This window comes from Bos javanicus, chromosome 15 (assembly GCF_032452875.1).
Source record: "Bos javanicus breed banteng chromosome 15, ARS-OSU_banteng_1.0, whole genome shotgun sequence".
Lineage (NCBI taxonomy): Eukaryota > Metazoa > Chordata > Mammalia > Artiodactyla > Bovidae > Bos > Bos javanicus.
The window spans coordinates 61374362-61397265 of NC_083882.1; the positions used below are offsets into that span (position 1 = coordinate 61374362).

The 22904-nt window shown below is 44.1% G+C and overlaps 1 protein-coding gene and 1 non-coding gene across 4 annotated transcripts in view; both read right to left on the bottom strand.

Moving 5' to 3' along the window:
- Nucleotides 1–22904, bottom strand: part of MPPED2 (metallophosphoesterase domain containing 2) — a 210660-nt gene that overhangs the window by 1712 nt on the left and 186044 nt on the right. For all 3 annotated transcript variants that reach the window (XM_061381006.1, XM_061381009.1, XM_061381008.1), the window contains exons 5-6: nucleotides 8070–8185; nucleotides 3715–3828 (exon numbers count right to left, since the gene is read on the bottom strand). In XM_061381006.1, coding sequence (XP_061236990.1) covers nucleotides 3715–3828; nucleotides 8070–8185 — 230 coding nt within the window. The remainder of the gene's footprint in view (nucleotides 1–3714; nucleotides 3829–8069; nucleotides 8186–22904) is intronic.
- On the bottom strand, nucleotides 304–377 carry TRNAG-UCC (transfer RNA glycine (anticodon UCC)). The gene has a single exon. It is a non-coding gene; the product is annotated as a tRNA-Gly (tRNA).

Sequence of the window (22904 nt, forward strand, 5' to 3'; positions counted from 1 at the left end):
ATTTCAAAGCCCTGTATTAACTATTGAGTTCCAGGGAAGAAGACGAGTAACATAAACTCAAGGGGGCAAACACATCCTTCACTCAAACCCAAATGGGCTTCAAGACAGATGAGACTCACGCAGGGTATAGCACTGGGAGTTTAGAGACATGAATTCCTAGCTTCCTTATTTATAAAACAAGCTCTAAACTGCCCCAATGAAAGTTAACAATAAGTTATCTTTTCAAAATGAGTTAATTTATTTGGCTCCGCTGGGTCTTAGTTGCAGCATGCAGGATCTTTGGTTGTGGCATGTGGGATCTAGTTCCCTGACCAGGAATCAAACCTGGGGCCCCTGCATTGGAAGTGCCAGAATCCTAGCCACTAGACCATCAGGGAAATTCCAATACTAAGTGATCTTACTGTCACCTACAAATTGGTGCTTGCCAAGGGCATTTGCCATCTGCCTCTGTGGAGATGGAATCCTGTGTTGCTGTAGCTGTTGACTTTCAACATGCCCTGAAGGCAGGTCAGGATGGAGAGTGAGGCAGTCTGTGCTCCAGGGAAACTGGTGGAACAGGTCTTTAGATAGTTAAGATATTTTCAGGAACTGATTTCATGACCCCAATCCTCTGTTGTTCGGTTGCTCAGTCGTGTCCAACTCTTTGTGAACCATGGACTGCAGCACTCCAGGCTTCCCTGCCCTTCACCATTTCTGGGAGTTTGCTCAAACTCATATCCATCGAGTCGGTGATGCCATCCAACCATCTCATCCACTGTTTTCCCCTTCTCCTCCCACCTTCAATCTTTCCCAGCATGAGGGTCTTTTCTAATGAGTCAGCTCTTCGCATCAGGTGGCCAAAGTATTGGAGCTTTAGCATCAGTACTATTCAGGACTGATTTCCTTTAGGATGGACTGGTTGGATCTCCTTGCAGTCCAAGGGACTCTCAAAAGAGTCTTCTCCAACAGCGCAATTTCAAAGCATCGATTCTTCAGTGCTCAGCCTTCTTTATGGTCCATCTCTCACATCTGTACATGATTACTGGAAAAACCATAGCTTTGACTATATCAACCCCAACCCTTGCATCTCTTCATATCTAGAAAAGTACTAAATCCCTTCATGGTGACATTAGCTCCTCGTGACTAGCAGAAAAGCTTTTATAAAGTAAATGCTTGATTGCACTGAATGCCCCCTTCACCAAAATCTTATATATTGACATTCCTCTACTACCTCTTTGGAACAGTTTCTCAGTTATCCGAGGTGCTGTCTCCCAGGCTGCAGTTCTCATTTTGCCCCAAATAAAACTTAACTCAAAACTCTCACGTTGTGCATCTTTTTAGTCAACATTTTCTTACTTGAATTGTGTGACTTTGATGCTGAGTTCCATTTTATTCAAAAGAATCAGTTATAATCAAATATCTGGGGTCTTCCTGGGTAGCTCAGCAGTGAAGAATCTGCCTGTAATGCAGAAGACTTGGGTTCAACTTCTGGGTCAGGAATATCCCCTGGAGAAGGAAATGGCAACCCACTCCAGTAATCTTGCCTGGAAAATCCTATGGACAAAGGAGGATGGTGGTCTAGCATCCTTGGGGTCGCAAAGAATCAGACACAACTTAGGAACTAAACAAGAAATAATCAAATGTCCAAGTGGTCTGGAGAGATACCACCACAGGACACTGCTTCCTACACTTCTTACACCACTGGACACTGGCTCAAGCAAAAACACTTCCCATCGGCAGTATAAATCTCTTGTGACCTATGAGAAGAAAGCTAAGCAAGTTTCTCTGGGCCTTTGGTATGTATATTCATATCTCTTATAAATTTCAACATGTTGAAATTTTTAGCACGTTTGCAGATTCACACATGTCCCTGGATACCTTATATTTTGTCTTACAGCCTCTGTAATTAAGTTTGTAATTCTATGTCGGTATCAGGTTCTTATGGCACACAAGACTACATTTGTGAAAAAGAAATTTATCAGGACTTATACAAATAACTGATAAGGCTTTTTTTTCCCCTTCCATTTGCTAAAATTTCTCTAAATAAGCCTGTGGAGAGCTTAATGAGGGTCAATGGAAAAAATCTCTTAAGAAAAGAAAAGAAGCATTTAAAATGTGCACTGTTTAGTTCTGGGGTCATAAAGTCTTGTTATCTCTCTCCATCAAGAGGCTGGTATTTGCCCTCTCTCTGCCCTCTTCAGCTGTCTTAAACGAATAAAAGCGAGACAAGTTTATTTGAATATGATCTCCTTCCTTTTAAGCAAGTTTATTATTTGGGGACTTCAGTGGAATTCCCCAATTGTCTGGCTACTTTAAAGCTAATTAATAATTTTTTTAAAAAGAATAAAATGCAAACTTATAGGTGAGGATGCAGAAATTCATAACTGCTCCCCAGAAATGCTATTTAGACATGATCTTCCATCCTTCTTCTACTCCCAGCCCGTATCAGGCCTTAGAGAAGTGCCCTCCTTTCCAAAGAGTGTGGCTCAAAGTCAGGGCAGGATGATATCCGCTCTCAGGGAGCTGGACCCTTGCTCTCCATCTACACAGCTCATGCCTACACTCGGAGCAAGCTGGATTTTCTCTGGCCCCAGTAGGATGATTTTCAATATGCTGTTTATTACCCACCTAGCCAGGAAGCCACTGGATTGAGGACTTTGCAAAGCAAACTTTGGTTTTTCACAGTGCCAGGCCTAAATTCCTCACCTGCAGGTTCATAAATAACTCAGAGTAACAGCCGTGAGTGAGTGAATATGGAGGCTGCTCACATACACACACTCATTGCACACAAACATATGTAACCAGGAGACGATGGTACAACCACAAAACCTAAGGCCGGTCTGTCCCAAGGCCCAGGGACGCCTGGTTTGAAAAAGGGAGGAGAGAGAAAATCTAGGGCCTCCAGCGAGGCTTTCAGATTCTGTGAACTTGACTTCACAGCTTACCCTGAAAGGCAGAAAACAGCAACTTGACCAGTTCCCATCTAGGGGAGATTTAATTATGCTGTTTAACCTCAGCCCCAAATAAAAGCACGGATGATTTCTGAGAAGTCTGAAATGGTTTTCTGAGCTTTAGTAAGGAAAAGTCTACCTACAAATGTGTAGGTTCCACCACTTCAGTTCTATATCTTTCATTGCATGTACAAAGTTATTAATATTTTTTGGAGAAAGTCTTGTATAATATTTACAGGTAGGAAGAGGCCAAGGACATTATTTAGTCTAAAATCCAGGCCATTTCTTCTAATGCTCTTAAAGAGAAAAATCTGTCCTTTATTCCATCTGTGCTGCTCTGCAATAGTGGTTATCAACCACTCTTCATCAGAGCCCTGAGATTCCAGAAGTCATCTGGGGTTAGTGATGGGTTTCCCAAAAGGTGGACCAGATTCGGTTTCTTACTGTTTATGGAGGAGGGCATGGCAACCCACTCTAGTATTGCCTGGAGAACCCCGATAGACAGAGGAGACTGGTGGGCTACAGTCTATGGAGTTGCAAAGAGTTGGACACGACTGAGTGACTGAGCACACACGTTCCGCTTACAAGAGAGCAGTTCTCCACAAAATACTTCTCAGCTTTATATGCAAGTGTTTCTCATAACATTTCATCTCATTGAAAGCATTCCACAGGTAGAGTTTGGCAACCACCACTCCAGTTATTCCCGGTAACTAAGGTCTCTGCTGTGGAATGAGATCATGGCTAATGATTCATAATGTTGTGAACCCCTTTCTTCTGGTCTTACCTTCATGGATTCCACCAAACACATGGAGTTTGGGCCGGACTCGCCTCTGGACTGTGTTTAAAAGCTCCACGCAGCCCACTCTCTGAAGCTCCTTTGGAACCCAGTCTCGAAAACCTAAGGGTAAAATGCAATCAATACTCTTAATTTTCTGTCTTCAGGTAAGGTTTCATTTAGACTTTCAGGAAGCCATAACTCACAGAAGGTTTATTACATTATCTGTAATCCTAGCCTCCCCATTAAAGCTTACAATGGCTTTTAAGGAACTTTTCACTCGTCACTTTGTCTTCTTTAGGATCTTGAAAAAAATTTTTTTTTTGGTTTCCATTTTTTTCCTTCCGTTAATTAACATTTTTTTTCCCCCTCCCTGTGAGGGATTTGATTTATTCAGCCATGGGCTTCAAATCTTCTTCATGGGCCCAGTGACATTTATTCCCGGCAGTCCCATACTCTCTCTTTTTCTCTCAATTCAGTTGCTTTCTTTTTTAAATTATAGCTCTCTTAGAGCAGTCTACTTCCAAGATGTAGACTTTAAAGAAGAAGGGCTAGGAGGGACTTCCTATAAACTGGCCACAAGATATCTTGTTCTCTTTATTTTTATTATCATTTTTTATCTTTGGCAGCACAGTGTGGCATGTGGAATCTTAGAGTTCCCCAACCAGGGATTGAATCTATGCCCCTTTGCAGTGGAAGTACAGAGTCCTAACCATTGGACCGCTAGGGAAGTCCTTGTTCACTTTAAACACATCAACTCTTAACCCTTGGTGGTTCCTGATGACCCACGCTTGGGAATGCCAAGCTCTTCCTCTGGTCTCCTCTCTAGCAACCGGGCAACCATGGTGACCCTGTGGTGGCAATGCAGTAAGCTGGGGCTGATGGACTACCTTTAAGTAAAAGCCACTTAGTTCTATGTCTAATGCAGAAAATCCATAAAAACTGACGTCAATTATAGCAAAAGTCAGCTACTGAATGATTATGGCCCAGAATGGAATCCAATCGCCTCAGTGGGATGGGGTGTTAGGAAAGCAGACAGGCCAAAAGGCTAAGTCATAATCAGTGGGAACACACACCATTGCTCCATTAGGTGATTTCTGCCACTCAGAACTGATCAGTCAGAAAGGGAGAGGCCAGCTCACCCCACTTTGTTTGGCAAAATAGTAGAAATGAAGTTTTAACATCTCTATAAAGACATGCTGACTGGGGAATGGCCAGAGAATATGGAAAAGCGTGGAATATAAGCAAGGGGCCCTATAAAAAATTCAATCAGAGATTTCAAAACTTTGCTAATTAGAGGAAAAACTTTAATCCACAGTGATTGGCATATTCCCTCATGGATGTTTTTTTTTTTTTTTGAAGAGGGAAAACATCTCATTTCATATATAATCACCTGAGAAAGTGTCTTGCTGGTATCATAATAATGAAGTCCCATGTGTCACGGTTCCTTTCTTAACAGGAAAAGATTCAAGGCCAATTCCCATATCCACCTCCTACCTCCTAGTCCAGAATGTTCACAAGAATTCCCAGTTAACTACACTGATTAATGTTCAGCTTTACCTAATGAAAACTTTGCCTGGCTTTTTATTAATAGAGCTTCTCTAATAGCTCAGTTGGTAAAGAATCCGCCTCCAATGCAGGAGACCCCGGTTCAACTCCTGGGTCAGGAAGATCCCCTTGGAAGAGGGAAAGGCTACTCACTCCAGTATTCTGGCCTGGAGAATTCCATGGACTGTATAGTCCATGGGGTCGCAAAGAGTCAGACACGACTGAGCGACTTTCACTAACATTTTGGAACTCTCTGATGTAGATCTTACTCTGCTACACGCACAGCCACTCTCTAAGTTACTCCAACTTTACTACAAAGAGAGGGATGGTAGCCTCTTTCTTAAGAGTTCCCAGATGGGGGTGGGATGAATTGGGAGGTTGGGATTAACATATATACAGTACTGATACTATGTATAAAATAGATAACTAATGAGAACCTACTGTATAGCACAGGAAATGCTACTCAGTGCTCTGTGGTGACCTAAATGGGAAGGAAATCTTCCCCCAAAGAGATAGATGTATATGTGTAGCTGATTCACTTTGTTGCACAGAAGAAACCAACACGATATTGTAAAGCAACTATACGCCAATAAAATTAATTAAAAAAAGAAAAAGAGTTTCTGGAATGTATGAATTCTTTGGAGGCCAGAATTCAGACTGACTGCCACTTGCTTTTGTACCAAAGCTAATGACTTTGTTAACAACAAATCAATTGTTCTGTTCGAAGTTATTTTCCAAATAATACTTCAGGCATGTAAACATTTCTATGCTGAGGATGTCAAAGTCCCTGACAGTAAGCAGCCTTAAGAGGATCAAGTCCAGACCTAACTAGGTTACTCAGGGAAAGGATCGAGTTGGCTAGGATTTGGTCTCTATAGTGTCTCTCTATTTAAATCACGCTGAGCAGAATACTTAGCCAACAATTTAATGACTTAGTCTCCAATGATTGCAAAACAGGGAAATTAATTACTTATGACTTGATAAAGGTTACTGATAAGTATAACCATGTAAAGTACGGAGAAGGTGGGGGTGGGGTAGGGAAAAACCACAGGGATGGAGATTCTGAAGCTTTGAAAAGTAGGGAAGTGCTGATCTTGTGCAAATCTGTATAAATTCCCCGTGTGCAACAGAACTGGCTCCTTGTCTTATTTCCCTTCACTCCTCTTTATGAAAATGTGCCACCGTGGCTCGTGCCCTGGTCCTCCCTTCCGCTGTTTCTTTGTGAAACACACAGCACTTCCCTTGTCGGGGCAGGAAGGCAGCACTAAGCGGTGTGGGTGGGGAGGGGGTAACATCCATGAAGATTAAATTCACATTGGGGGATATGTGTTAGGTATTTTTTATTTTTCAGGTTGACAGAGGAGGGAAGTGACATGGACAGCAACCCCAAACCACAGGGAAAAAGTTACAAAAATCATTCATTTTTGCATTGTTTTCCCCCTCTCTCCAAACCAAGAGGATCAAGAAAACTTTCTTAGAACTGAACATTTAACAATTTAAGACGATAGATTTCATGGTATCTGGTTTTTAATACAATTTTTTTTAAAAAGGAAACTCTCCTACTATAAAGGAAACATCTGGATTGTCTGAGAATATCTTTGTGTGACAAGGCTGTGCCAGCATAATAGACACTCAGTAGATGAGAGGATCAGGGTGGTGGTCCTGTTTGAAAAGGGGCTTCCCAGGTGGCTCAGCAGTAAAGAATCTGCCTGCCAAGCAGGAGATGTGGGTTCAGTTCCTGGGCTGGGAAGATCCCCTGGAGAAGGAAATGGCAACCCACTCCAATATTCTTGCCCGAGGAATCCCAGGGGCAGAGGAGCCTGGTTGGCTACAGTCCATGGGGTCTAGAGTCAGACACAACTTAGTGACTAAACAACAACAAAACCTGTTTGAAAAATATTCTGTGGCTAAACCAAACCACTAACAAGCACACGAATCATTAGAAGATAATTATATAAGTCAAATAATCATCTTCTGGCCCATAGTCTGGGTAACTGAAGGTAGCTATGGTGCATATTGGCAATCTAAACCTGGAGGCAGCTTCACTGTATCTATAAGATCCAGCATCTTTAAGTAAGGTTCAACATACTGTGCTGTGCTTAGTCGCTCAGTCGTGTCCAACTCGTTGCGACCCCATGGACTGTAGCTCACCAGGCTCCTCTGTCCATGGGGATTCTCCAGGCAAGAATAGTGGAGTGGGTTGCTATGCCCTCCTCCAGGAGATCCAGGAATTGAGCCCAGGTCTCCCACATTACAGGCAATTTTTTTTTTTTCCGTCTGAGCCACCATAAGTCCTTACTTAACACTTTGGCTTAAAAAAAGAGAGAGTAAAAAGATTCTTTTCCTGTATAATTAGCTCAGTGTTAAACTTTTAAAGATCTCCTAGGTTCCACTATTACAAGGAAAAGGAAAATGAGTTCCTTTGAATGAAAGATTCCATCATTTCATTACCATTCAAAAGCCCTGTGATTGGGAGGTCTGTGTCTTCCTTCCATTCCCCACCCCACCCCCTCACTCCAAAGTGAATACAGTTCTTAAAATAAATGATCCAGCTCAAAGGACTGTGGTGCTCTATGCTCATTTGATTTTTTCCTGAGTTGACTAAATCAAAAAATTTAATTTCAAGAACACCTGTAAGCCCAGCAGAACTGCTGAGTTTAATTATCATACTGGGTTTCTTTAAAGACATTGACTTTTCTTTTTTCAATCACTTTTTTTTTTTTTTGAGGAAAATGATTATGTCCCTGAAGCATTAGTCATTATGCTTGGGAAAAAAGGCATCACAGATAACGAAAGGACACCTTTGCTTCACTTACCTAGAGGAGGTCCGTGTGTCATGAGTATGTCAATGCCCTCGGGGATGAGGTTCCACTTGTCCAGCAGAGATTGACCTCTGGGCAGGTTAAAGCCCCATCCATTAAACCACGGGGTCCTTTGGGGGAGATAATGTACATGGTATCAGGCCAGCAGAGCCACATGTCCGCTCTACACGATTTCTCTCTCACACATTCATTCCCCTATGGTTTGCATTGCTCTCTTTTCTCTTTTTGATGGTTGGCCCTGGCAGCAGGATGCTTTTTTGTTGACTGCTTCAAAACCAGTGCATCTGAAAATCAAGTGTGGAGCCTATGAATTGTTCAACTAGAAAGGGGCACAAGAGCCTTTCCAGTGGAGATTTTCCCAGCAGACCTCTATCAAAATCTTAACAATGCTTTGTCTTCCCCCAAATCTCAGTGCTTCCGAAAGATGCCCAACCCAGATCTGAAGCCTATCCACTCTTGCTATAGTGTCTCAGGGCTAAGAAATTTCATCACTCTCCCTTCTTCCTCACCATCACTATGGAAGGGCTTCACCAGATTCTTACTGAAATTCTTGGAGAAATAGACAAGCGCTCTGAAGGCAGAAACCTGTGCACTTATGAGATGTTTTGAACATCCTGGACTGAGAATGCTGAAAAAAGTTGGGAGGCGGGGGGCTCTGAAAGGTGAGAAGGGACACAGGGAACAAAAACTCAATGTGGAATTTTTCCCCATCACTGAAAGGAAGACTTCTGGGGACATTCTTGGTCACTCTGGAATCCATTCTCCTGACACCAAATGCATGCATTCCACCCTCTCAGGGATGTCTGCTCTAGGAATGAGTTTCTGAGATTGATGCTCTACATCGAAATGATGGTGTCTTCGTCCATCCAATGAGGGTTTCTAACTGGAGCTGAAAATGTCTCTATCATTTATAACAACGGGAGAATGATCATTTTTCTTCTGTAAATACGACAGACTAAATCACATCGGCACCAAACCGTGCCCAGTGCTGTCCTGTTCCCAAACATCTAGATGGAACCGTTGTTTTTCAAAACCAATTCTCTTTTGTGCTGCAGGAAAATTCTAATTTACTAGGGTATACACGTCAAAGACAAGTTGGTCAGTTTCCTGGCTAAGCCCAACTTTTCCCTTCAGCTTAAGCTGCCCCGTCCATGCCCACTGAGAGAGGTAACCCTGTGTACAAGGGCGCCTGGTTTGTTACAGCTAATAAAATGGGGGCATGGCTATTTAAAGCCAGTCATGGGTTAGACTAATCAGTGACTCTCAAGACTCTGCACTCAGAAACACTTAGCCATCATTCCTTTGGGGGTGGGCATGCATAGTCAAGGGGCTTCCCAGGTAGCGCTAGTGGTAAAGAACCTGCCTGCCAATGCAGGAGACATGAGAGTTGTGGGTTCGATCCCTGGGTCCAGAAGATTCCCTGGAGGAGGGCATGGCAATCCACTCCAGTATTCTTGTCTGGAGAATCCCATGGACAGAGGAGCCTGGTGGGCTACAGTCCACAGACTCACAAAGAGTTGGACACGATTGAAGCGACTTAACACACACGTGCATGGTCAAGGCCAGAGGTGAAAAGATGGCACCTGACAGCCTGGTGAAGATCCACCTTAAGGTGGGAACCACACCTGAGGTGGCTGAGAGTAAGTTTCAGAGAAAACAGACTGTGTGGCCTCAGCTAGAAAAAGAGAAACCAGGAAATATCTGACTTGGTTCCTAACCAAGTCCCTAAGCCATCCTCAGAAAACTTACTTGTAATAACAATAGCTATTCAATAACAATCATCATTATTAAAGCCATTATTTAGTGAGTGTTCACTCCATGTCAAGGTACCACTCTAAGTCCTTTATTTGTATTAACACATTCAAAGCTCACAACGAGCTCATGAGATAGGTGCTCTTATTAAGCACATTTTACAGATGAGAAAATGGAAGTACAGAGCGGTCAGGTAAACACAGCCAATGAACCAGACTAAAACCCAAGCAGTCTGATTCCAAAACCAAGACTCTTAATCACCATGCAATTCTCCTTCTCATATGCAACCTGGATTAATTTACTTCTTGCCATGAGTAAGCCTGCCTCTGTATTCTTTCAAGTTTGAGTGTCTTATTGCTTGAAGTCAAATGAGCTCTGAACCAGAACAGGACATCAACTGCATGGTTCTGAAATCCAGCTATAAGATGCTGAAGTGCACAGGGATGGTTTCTGCCTATGAAAGTCATCCTCAGGATTTTGTTGGAGTGGCCTAAAGAGAGGGCTTCCTTGGGTGGCTCGGTGGTAAAGGACCCACTGGCCAATTCAGGAGATGTGGCTTCGATTCCTGGGTCGGGGAGATCCCTTGAAGAAGGAAATGTCTCCTACGTTGGCAGGCAGTTTCTTTTTTCTCATCTGTAAAAAGTGGATTGCCATTTTCTTCTCCAGTAACTCATTCTTGCCTGGAAATCCCATGGACAGAGGAGCCTGATGAGCTACAGTCCATGGGGTCACAAAAAGTCAGACACGACTTACTGACTAAACAACAACAACAACAAAAGACAAGTCATGGTTTCATTTCTGGGATCCTAACTTGAGAAGTATGGAAGCCTAGTATTGCCCGGGAGCTATTTTACACCATGCAGATAGTTTGTGGTTGAAAAAAAAATCACCACAAAGAATGCCAAGCCAAGAAGCAGAGTGCCTTGATGATCTTGTTGGCATGGGAAACCACAATTTCTTCCGAGTATATAAGCCACCAAAATCCTTTTCTTCTTATTAGTTTGAGTTAGTTCCTGTTTCTTGCAACTAAAATAGTTCTAATATATACAGTTACTGTATTTAGTATGGTGGTGGTGGTTTAGTCATTAGTGTTCATTGCTCAGTCGTGGCCAACTTTTTGTTGGACTGTAGTCCAGATCCCGTGGACTGTAGCCCTCCAGGCTCCTCTGTCCATGGGATCTCCCAGGCAAGAATACTGGAGTGGATTGCCATTTCCTTCTCCAGGGGATCTTCTCGACCCAAGATCAAACCCAGGTCTCCTGCATTGCAGGTAGATTTTTTACCGATTGGGCTATCCGAGAAGCCCTGTAAATGACCTATGTATCTGTGGTTGGCAATCATTATCCAAACCCCAAGATATCCATGTCCTAATCCCTGGAGCCTATAAATATATTACTTTTCATGACAAAGGGGGATTAAAAGTCTGCCAATGGAGTTCAGGACCTAACCTTAAACTATGGAGTGGAGATGATCCTGGATTACCTAGGTGGGTCAGCGAAAGCACAAAGTCCTTAAAAGGGAAGAAGGCAGGCAAAGGAGATTAAAGTGATGCAATGTAAGAAACAATCAACTTGCTGTGGCTGGCTTTGAAGAGGAAGGAAGAGGAACACAAACTAAGGAATGTGGGCAGTGTCAAGAAGCTGGAGAAGGTAAGGAGAGAAAACAAAGGCTCTCACAGAGACTCCAGAAAGGAGTCCAGCCCTGTTGACACCTGGATTCAGCCCAGCATGACCACTGTCAGATTTCTGACCAACAGATTGACAGGTAATAAGTATGTGTCAGCTTAGGTAAATGGATAAAGAAGATGCGGTATACATGTACAATGACTACTACTCAGCCACGAAAGAGTAAATGTTTCACATTTGCAGTAACATGGATGGATTTGGAGGGTTTTATGCCACGTGAAGTGTCAGGCACAGAAAGACAAATACTGTATGATACCACTTAAATGTGGAATCTAACAAATACAACAAACTAGGGAATGTAACAAAAAAAAAAGAAAGCAGATTCACCAGATATAGAGAACACGTTAGTGGTTACCAGAGGGGAGAGGAGAGGAAGGAGGTGCAATACCGAGGGAGGGGAGCAGGAGGTACAAACGGTTAGGTGCAAAATGAGCTACAAGGATGTATTAGACAATATGGGGAATATGGGCAGTATTTTATAATAACTATAAATGGAGTATAACCTTTAAAAATTGTGACTATATTGTACACCTGTAACATATTGTACAACTATACTGCAATTTAAAATATATTAAAAATAAATATATGTTGTTTTATGCCACTAAATTTGTGATGATCTGTTATAACAGCAACAGAAAACTAATCAAACTGTCTAGTTATAAAATCTAGGGACTAAATAGGGACTTCCTTGGTGGTCCAGTGGCCAAGACTCTGTGCTCCCAATGCGGGGGCAGGGTTCGATCCCTGGTCAGAGAACTAGATCCCATTTGCTGCAACTAAGAGTTCATCTGCTGCACAGTCAAATAAGACCCAGCACAGTCAAATAAATAAATGAACAAACAAACAAAATATACTTGAAAAAAATCCATGGATTACGAGCGGCCTGAGACTCACCTGGTACACAGTGTACATTCGATCAACAGTCCTTCCACAACCACACTGTCTGTGACCCTTTCAGACCTCAATGAGCCAACCTTGCTCTCTCTTGACTTCTAGGACTAGCCTGTCTTCAGGATCTTCAATATTTTCATTAGAGTCTAAAACAGAGCTTTGCCAGTTTGGGATGCCCATCTTTCCCCTTTATTATACAATAATGATCTGCTTCCCAGATTTGTTTTAAAAGTAAAGAGAGAGAGAGAAAAAAAGGCAAGTTCAGAACCCAGTGAAGACTTAGTGAGCATTCTGGCATGAGAGAGAGGAAAATAAGCAAAAACATCTGTTATCCTAGATTTTGAAAACAAGCTTCTGGGCCAATGGGTCCTGTCTGAATGGTGAATAAAGAAGGGTTTGAAAGAGTCCCAAGCACACCCAAGTCGTTGGTACAATGAGGGGCTCTGATTTCACTGCCGGAGTCTGTCCGAGGGCAGTCAGCCCCTGAACCCCCAGGGTATCCCAGCGGCTTCCAGAGTCAAAGGAATGGGACACTCTTTCCAGTTTTTCCTGATAGAATTTTCTCTTAGAAACCCACAGCCATATTCCCCCACGAAATGCTCAGTTTTACAAGGGCTCTGTAACAGATTAAGACAGGCCCCTGGTCTAGAGATACCTTAAATTTTATTTGGTTAATGTTAAGCCTATGACAAAATCCAGATGGTTCCAAGTTAAGGGTAAACTTTGAAAATGTTTGGCTTTTCTTTTGACTCAAACCTGTATGTGCACAAGAGCAAGAGAGAGGTTAAGTTATATGAAAACGAACATTTATCAAGTCCCTGATATGCTTGCTTCCCTGGTGGCTTAGACAGTAAAGAATCTGTCTGCAATGTGGGAGACCCAGGTTCGATCCCTGGGTGGGGAAGATCCCCTTAAGAAGGGCATGGCAACCCACTCCAGTATTCTTGCCTGAAGAATCCCATGGACAGAAAAGACTGGTGGGCTACAGTTCATGAGGTTGCAGAAAGTTGGACACAACTAAATGAACATAAAGAAATATGCTTTCCGTAGGGGTTTGTCTTTATATAGACTATTACATTTATTAATAATTTCTTATAACAGTCCTTGATATTGGTATCAACAATCCTTGATATCGCAAAAATAATCCTTGATAATCCTTAGGTATTATCAGCTCTGTTTTTAGATAAAAAGCCTGATGATCAGTGATGCCCAGTCATTTATTCATGTTCCCAGGGTTGGCAAGAGGCAGAACCAAGATTTTAACCCAGATCTGCTGGCTTCAAAGCCTGTGTTCTCTCTGTGCACAATGCAGAACTAAAATCTTGCGGCCCAGTTTTCATTTTGGCTTTCACATATATAAACAAGGCTGATCAATACAGTCTCTGAGGCTGTGCATTGCGTAACTGCAGAGGGCTCCATGGCACCGTGATGGAGGCGGCTCTTAGTGAAAATTCAGTGTGACTTCAACAATGCTGGATGCTTTCTGTTCCTCTGGATCCTCCAGATCAGGCCTTTTCCATAAGACAGTGACCAATAAATGGGAAAAGCAGCCCAGTGATGGGCTCTAGAATTATCCCAGCATGGTACAATAAATGGGACATATAGAAGTGGGAGATCTGTGTGCTCATTCGCATTCTGGAATCAATTCACCATGACACAAGACCTTTAGATAGGAGAAAGAACCTCAGTGGGCCAGTTTCTTCATCTGAGCAAAGAATGAGTGGGTGGATGCCATTACAGGAGTTCAGGACTGCTTTTGGACTTCCCTGGTGGGTCAGATGGTAAAAGAATCTGCCCGCAATGCAGGAGACCTGGGTTCAATCCCTGGGTTGGCAAGATTCCCCTGGAGAAGGGAATGGCTACCCACTCCAGTATTGCTTTTAGGCTACAGAAATATTATGCAGAGGCCCCAAAGCAGGTACATGCAGGGGTGTTCTTGCTGAGGGGGAAGGGGCTCCAAACCTGCTCACTCCCTCAGCCCCCTCCTCCTTTCTGACTTACACTTCTGAGCACAACTGGCAAAACCTGGCATTTGATGATCTTTCTGTGATCTAAAAACCACCAAATTCTATCACTCTCTGCAGCCTATCTATGTTCTGAGTAAATGCTGCAAATTGCACTCAATGAATTACCTAAACTGCCTGTAAGGGACCAAGTCCAGTGTGGGAGAAACAGCCGCACAGAGTGGAGACTGACCGTGTCAGCATCAATGAATAATGTTTTATCCAGTTGAGTTTCAACCTGAAACATGAAACCCCAGCAGTAAGCCCATCAGGGGTTCACTGGAAAATGTGTGCACAGCCAATCTCCAGTGGCCCACAATGAGTTTTGTTCTGTAGCAATGGGGAGGCAAGAGGGGGAAGGAGGAGGAGGGGAGAATCCACAGGAACAACGTCTACTGCCTTGGCCAAGGACTTAATAATTAGCTGTGACTAACAAATGCCACATGGGAACTGACTTGTAAGAAAATGCCCCACAAAGCACCCCACTGCCAATGGGCCAATCCGAGCCCACGACCGCCCCTCCTAGACAGGGATCAGAAAGTCCTGGAAGGAAGGGGAGGTCGTCAGCTGCCTGAAGCCAGTGGACCGAAGACTCAGATGGATGGACGCTCGAGATGCTGTCAAGGCACCCTCCCCCTTGTTCTCAGAATTACAAGCACTTGGCCTCTCTGAGCTGAGAGTCCAGGGGCAGGTGCTATGGGAGTTCACAGAGGCAGAACTTGTTCCGAACAATGTCAATACAAAACAGGTTTGTTCTCTGGAAGCAGGCTGAGATGAAATCGCTGCAAAGGTCATGTGTGTTTGCCATACACAATCCTGTGGGGCGGGCGGAAGGGAGCTGCCGGAGCATAAATCCCAGGTTTGGACAGGTGAATGGCTGTTCACTCCCCCACCAACTCCAGTTGGGGCTGGGTGCACCCCAGCAAAGCAGGATTTGGAAACGAACAGTTGGTACTTGTTCAGTTCAGATGGGCTACTCAGGTTTACAGCCCTGGTGCTGGGCAGTGCCAACAATTCCCCAAGGGCTATGAGACCAGGGCAGGGTGCATCACCAAGGTTTGGGATTCTTAATGAAGACAGTTGCCTGGGTGCCCCCCTGCAGAGATTAGGGCTGGAAGCACTAGGCGGGATCTGCTGGGATTCTGCACGAAAGCTGTAAAGGGGAAAAGTGCAAGCTCAGGGAACACCCGGATTTAATTAAGAGCTGGAGGGTTGGCTGTGCCACTTAAAACTACAAGAACCTGGGGGTTTTGTAAAAGTTAGCCATTCTTGTTTTGAAGGCGGTAGGTACAATACACATTCAAGTCCCAGGTCTGTTCACTGGCTGGCTTCTCTGACTCTTAGTTTTCTCAACTTTCAAAAAGTAACAGAATATCTGCCTAAGTAGATAAAGTGAGACGATGTCATTTATGTAAAACTTTTGGCAGAGAACTGCCAGAGAATATTAATGTGCAGCTTCTAATTTATATATGCTGTATACTGACAGTGTGTGAGATGTATATATACACATGTGTACAGACATGACTGCTCACGTTATTTTTTTCTCTCTAGAATTTCCCAAGCTATGGCTCATCAAACCCTAGACCCCACTGCACCAGACTCTGGAAGAGTCCCCAGTGCCCAGGCAAGCGTTACTAGATGGCTAGATAGTGCCTGATTTCCTCTGGCTGATTACTTATTAAAAGGCACTTCCTCAGCTCACGTCTGAGTGGAAGTTTTTCAGAAAGGCACTCCCTTGCTTGGTGGCTGGCTCAGTCTTGCATAGACAATCCCGTGGAATGTGAGAGCACAGGGCAAAACGGTTAGTCAAGGCTGCTTAGCCGGCAAGTACAGGTGGCTAGATTTTGACAGGATTTTAAATTGGGGAAGTTCAAGGAAGGGGGTTGCTCTGGGTCCCTGGAATATTTATAATAAGGGGGCTCAGAGAGGTTCCGTGGAGGAATCGACACGCTACTAATTAAAGCCATCACTGCCGCCTGGCACCTCTGTGAAGCAAAACTCAGGAACCAGGAGCCAGTTTCCACATTCCCTTTCTTTTCTAAGTGGTAGAGCTTCGGAATCGCAACCTCCTCCATGCCGGGCACTCCCGGCCGCCACCAGCCCCTCTGACTACACATCACATCAGGTCCGAGAGAAGCTAATTTAACCACCGCTGGTTAAAATCACACCGCACTTCACAGCGCCTTTCACATGCCATGAAGCTGTCATGATAATTCTTGATCTCTGGCTCACCTGACAGCTTAGCCCTCCCTTGACTGCAAAGCTTCCCGTCAGTTAGAAATAGCAGTTTCCCTGGCACCAGATGTGTCATCCTGAATACCCAGATGAAAGGCAGACACCTGCCCCGCTCCCCTCCTTGCTTCCTTTTCTCTCCGCAGCTCTGGAGTTTGTTTAAGAAGCCAGCCCTCTCCCTCCCTGAGTCCCTCCACTTGGCAGCCTGGAAGTTACTCTCCCATGCAATTAAAAAGCTGTCTTGCATTAGCCCATGGAAGGTCGTGCAGCAAAGAGACGCACGCGGTAACTGACGTCACTAGAAGAGAGACGCAAAGCTGAATTTCAAGGGGAGACTGACACCCCTGGGCAGCTGCCTGGGAAGCCTGCCTTACCCAAACCACGGGCTCAGCTGCCTCCAAAGGGCAGGGCCGGCTTCTCTCACACCAGCTGTCTAATCCCATCACTTCACTATGGCCTGGTAGCTTCGCCTTTCATTATGAGGTCCTTGGGATGAAAAGAGATACTGTGTTGATAAAGGGCAGGCCTGGATGAATAACGTGGTCGGTTGCCATAGACAGGACAAGAGCAAATCACAACCAAGGTAGCCACCTGAGGCCCACGAGCTACAAGTAGAGGTTTTGTAATCCCGGTCAGCACACACCTCTGTCTTGACAAACAGGCTGACGGTGTCCTCTTTTTGTAAATAACGAGGAGCAAGTGTCAGAAGTAAGCCTCTGCTACCATTTTCCTCTCTTGATGGAAAGGACATGATGTAAGCAGAGTTTGCTTTAGGAGCCAAGATAAAAAAAAAAAAAAAAACACTCTGACCTGTTTTTGAACTTGGTGTGCCCTGAATTATTAAAAATAATGTTACAGCATCTGCCTGGCCCTCCAAAGCATACCTGCTTTTAATCTTCAAAACAAGTTCACAGCAGGAAGAGAAAGATTTTCAATCGGTTTCCTTCCCATTGGGCTGTGACGGAGACTGTTTCCATCCATCAAGGAAAGAATCCGACAGGGGAAAGGGAAGACCGTGGCAGGACTTCTGTCTTGGCGGGTAGGTGAGGCGGCCTTGGGGTTATGCCCTGATGCTTCCAGACATGGCTCTTGGTTTTGTTGACAAGGAAATCAGAGGACCGGGTACCAGGGCGCCTGACCAGGAGGAGCCTGCATCCAAGCACCCCCAATGCGACCTGTATTAATTGACATCTAATCCCCAGCAGGGAGAATTCCTCAAAGAGGGGCATCACGGCCAAGTTTGAAAGAAAAAGGAGGCTCAGTGGATAGAGAGAAGTAGAAAAAAGAAAAGCAGGATTCATTTTCTCTAATAAGTTTTATTATGGTAAAATAAAAATATATAGCATAAAATTTAATATTCTAACCATTTGTGAGTGTCTAATACAGTGGCATTAAGTACATTCACAATGCTGTACAACCATCACCACTGTCCATCTCCTGAGCTTTTTCACATCCCCGATAGCAGATGTGACCCACTGACAATAGCTTCCTGTCTCTCCTCCCCCCAGCCCGACAGCCACTTTCTGTCTCCACAAATATGACCACTCCAGGTGCCCCGTGTAAGTGGAATCTTACTGTATTTGTCCTTGTGGGTCTTGCTTATTTTGCTTAGCATCATATGCTCAAGATTCATCCAAGCTGAAGCATGTGTCAGAAATTCATTCCTTTTTACAGCTGAAAAAATTCCACTGTATGGGTATACAGCATTCACTTTTTGTTTTTTTTCATCTAAGGTTTCTGAAAGTCCAGGATGTGCCAGGCACTAAGCTTGGCCATCAGGCATAAGGATGAAAAGTCTGAGTTCCTTTTTGCAGCAAGTGCACAGATACTGGGTTAAAAGCTCAGAGGATGGGATCGGTATGGTCCTTCTGGGGCATTTAATCACTCAGCAGACATGACCTGGATGCCTATAGTGAGCCAGGGTCTGGCAAGGTCGCTGCTGGGAATACAAAACTGAACACAGTTTCCAGGATAAACCCATGGCTCACCATTTCATAGGTAAAGGTGCCCTGGACTAGAAGTCTTTAAATGCTGATCTTCTTTCCTAAGTAACCTAATTTCTGAAGAACTTGGGGGAATACCAAAATGATCTGAGGATGAACCAGCAATTTCAAGTGCAGACTGGACAGGAGGGGACCAGGGGCAGAGCAATCAGGACTTTGGGGAGAGGTGTCTCCTTCCACGTCCACCCCTTAGGAAGACTCCGGGGCTAATACCAGAAACACGAAACAGAGCCACATCCTACCGGAGAACAAGCCTGGCAGGGCAGTGTGTGTCACACGCCTGGCTGACTCGAAAGCACGGGACAAAAAGGACAGGGCAGGAGGTGGGAAGACTGCCAGGTACTCGGCAACTGTGCAGACAGCACCTGCCCCCACCCCACTATCCTGCAGACATGTCACAGACACCTAGCCGGAAGGGAGTCTTTATGTAGCTTAGGTTTCCCAAAAGAGTAAGAAAACGAGGAAAGGGGGCTTTGGGGTTAGCTGGATATGATCGTGTTACACAGTGAACTCTTTAAGAATTGACGTTAACAGACAGGAATGGACTGATAAAATCTCTGCTCCCAAATAGAGGATAAAACAGTATTTTGTTGTGTTTTGTTTAGAACATGTCTGTATTGAGTGTGTTTTGTCACATACACATTTTGCTTTTGCTGGTTTCTTTTTATATAATTTAATATTTGAGGGTACCAGGGGGAGGACTGGTAAGAAAGCCTGACCCTGAAAAACAGACCCAAAGAGAGTAAATGATCAGAGGGCCAAAACCCACTAGGCAGCCACTCGTTAAACACAACAAGGAAGACTGGAAGTTCAATGACTTCCTTGGCCTGGTTCACCACCGCGTCCCGAGCACCTGACCCAGAGCAGAAACTTAAGTGTTTGTCAGCTGAACTGAGCTAAGAATGAGTGTTCATGAGGTGTTTGTAACTTCATGAGAAAATGTGCTTTCCCTGATGGTCAGTGGAAAAGCCAACTTGCAGATCAGGATGAATCCAAGGATGTAAAAAAATGCTTAGAAAAAAGAAACAGATCAATATGCTAAATGGTAATCTCAGAGGCTACAGAAGAATCAAGAATGATTTTTCCCCCCTTCTATTTGTCTATTATTCTTTACTTTTTCTGTACTGAATTATCATTGTGGGGGGGATTTTTTTATCCAGTGTGAGATGACTATAGGCTTCCTCAGTGGCTCAGCTGGTAAAGAATCTGCCTGCAATGTAGGAGACGTGGGTTCGATCCCTGGGTCAAAAAGATCCCCTGGAGAAGGAAATGGCAACCCTTCAGTATTCTTGCCTGGGAAATCCATGGACAGAGGAGCCTGGCGGGCTACAATCCATGGGGTCACAAAGTGTTGGACACAATTTAGCGACTAAACCTAAAATGCCCATATAGTCAAATGCAAGTTGAGCATGGATGGAAAGATTTGGAGGATCCGTAATCTACTTAGACTGCAAAGCGGTTTCTTCCAGAGGGTGAAGAAACTGATGGATTTAGGGGACTTGAGCTCAGGAAGCTGGCACAGGGCTTGCCATCTTTATCGCCCTTCCTCATTGCCACTTGTAGGGATGGAAAGGTGTGTTGAGCAGCAGTCTTTTTAAATTATTCAAGTAATTTAATACATATTTACTGCTCCTTGGAAAAAAAGCTATGGCCAATCTCCTTGGAAGAAAAGCTATGACCAACCTAGACAACATTTTAAAAAGCAGAGACATTACTTTGCTGACAAAGGTCCATCTATCAAAGCTATGGTTTTTTCAGCAGTCATGTACAGATGCGAGAGTTGGACTATAAAGAAAGCTGAGCACCGAAGAATTGATGCTTTTGAACTGTGGTGCTGAAGAAGACTCTTGAGAGTCCCTTGGACTACAAGGAGATCCAACCAGTCCATCCTAAAGGAAATCAGTTGGAAGGACTGATGCTGAAACTGAAGCTCCAAAACTTTGGCCACCTGATTCGAAGAACTGACTCACTGGAAAAGACCCAGATACTGGGAAAGATTGAAGGCAGGAGGAGAAGGGGATGACAGAGGATGAGATGGTTGGAGGGCATCACTGACTTGATGGACCTGAGTTTGAGCAAACTCCAGGAATTAGTAATGGACAGGGAAGTCTGGTGTACTGCAGTTCATGGGGTCGCCAAGAGTTGAACACGACTGACTGTCGTGTTCAACAGTGACTGAACTGAATTGAATTTAATACACATTTACTGAGCATCTGTTATATGCCAGGTACCAGTCTGCTGGGGGTAGTTCAACTTACAGAGGGATTTTAGTCTGACTGTAGGGCTCCCCTGGCAGCACCAGTGGTGAAGAACCCCCCTGCCAGTGCAGGAGATGAGGATTCAATCCTTGCCTGGCTGGGGAAGATCCCCTGGAGGAGGGCATGGCAATCCACTTATCCCTGCCTGGAGAATCCCATGGACAGAGGAGCTTGGTGGGCTACAGTCCATAGGGTTGCAAAGAGTCAGACCCGACTGAAGCGACTTGAGCATGCATTCACACACGTAGGTAACGTTACATATAACTGCATATACTATGCTGCTGTTGCTGCTGCTAAGTCGCTTCAGTCGTGTCCGACTGTGCAACAAATCATTCTCGCATTTGTTGTTCACAACAACCCCGAGTGGTGGGCCAGGTATTAATTTTAGAGAAAATGGTGTACAGAAACAAGAATTTTAGTAACTTGCCAAGGTCACCTATAGCTGAGGTGCCAAGGACACAATTCTATAGTCCAAACGTTTTCAAGTTTATCATGTGATCTCGGTATACTCATCTATACAGTAGAGATAACAAGATCAACCACACAGGTTTGTTGTGAGCACTGACTGTTATCCTATATGTAATGCATTCAGCAGTGTGTCTGTCCTATATTAAGAATTCAATGTTAGCTCTTACCATTATTATGAAAGCTAATATTACAAATATTGATATCACCAACCCTTTGGTTTTTGTTTCCTAATTTACCTTCTTTGTACCCCCACAAAGTGTATCTCTGTCTCCATTTCTCAGATTTAGACTATAGGTACCGAAGAAATAAGTACATCTATTGTAAAGCAATGAGTGACCATCTGAGTTCAGGTGAACCAGCTTTAGATAACGAATGGGAAGGCACTGACTTGGTGTCTGAAGACCTGGGCCCTAGTCTGGGCTCCTCCAACTTACTTGCTACAAATCCTTGAGCAAGAAACCTATCGGATCTCCTGTTTCCATAACTGCAAGGAGGATAATGACTTTGATGAAACTTGCAAGCTTGTCACACAAATGCCTACATAAACGAGTTGCAACTACATAAAAATGCCTTCTGATGAAGTGCCTTGGAATTCCCATGTCACTGGCTGTCTGTGTTGCCTGCTCATGCTGTTTGAAAAGCTCAGAGGAACCAGAGTTAAGTGACAAGTAGGTCAGATGTAAGTTAAAGTGCTGGCCTCCATTTATCTACCATTTTGGCTCTAAACGACTGGTTTCAATCCAGACCGATTTAGTAAAGTGAGAAAACTGTGACCGCAAACTGGCAGGACACACAATCAGAGGAATGAGTGAGACGCTTAAGCTGCCCCTTCAATGCAGAGGTTAAAGCGAGTAGACAGACCCGGTGTCTCTGTCACTGCGTGCCAGCCAACCATATATTATTAATTGGGCTCAGCAAGCATTATCCAGCACCTTCCACTGCAAGGCTCTGGCAAGGCCTCCAGGGATCTACATACAATGCAAGACCAACCCAATCTGCCATCTGGTTGGGATAACGAGATAGTCACAGGCAAGACTGTCCTCCCATCTCTGCCCATTAAAATTCGACTGAGCCCTTAACACTCAACTCGTATTTTCCCTAAGAAGCTTGCCCTGATCCCCTCGGCACTTTCTTTAATCGTCATTTGGGGAATTTCTCATACTCTGCATGGTCCCTTGCTTGTGTGTGTACGTGTGTGTTTTAACTTATTTCCTACTTCCAATGAGCAGGTGAATCCAATTTGTGCTATGAAGGTCTCTGTGTTCCCCAACGGATTGTCCTATTTATACTGGGAACCCCAAGATCTAGCACTGTACCTGGTATATGACAGATGTCAGGAAAATATTCTTAATAATGAAAAAAGCAAAAGGAGTTTAGAATAAGGGCCCAAGGGAGTAATCCAAATAATATGTGTGTCTGGAGGTTAGACTGGAGCAAGACAGATGAAGGTCTGGGTTTTTAAAAAACAAAGGCCATTTAAAAATACTGGATTATAAATCTTACAGATCTGTGCTGCCAAATACGCTAGCTACTATGT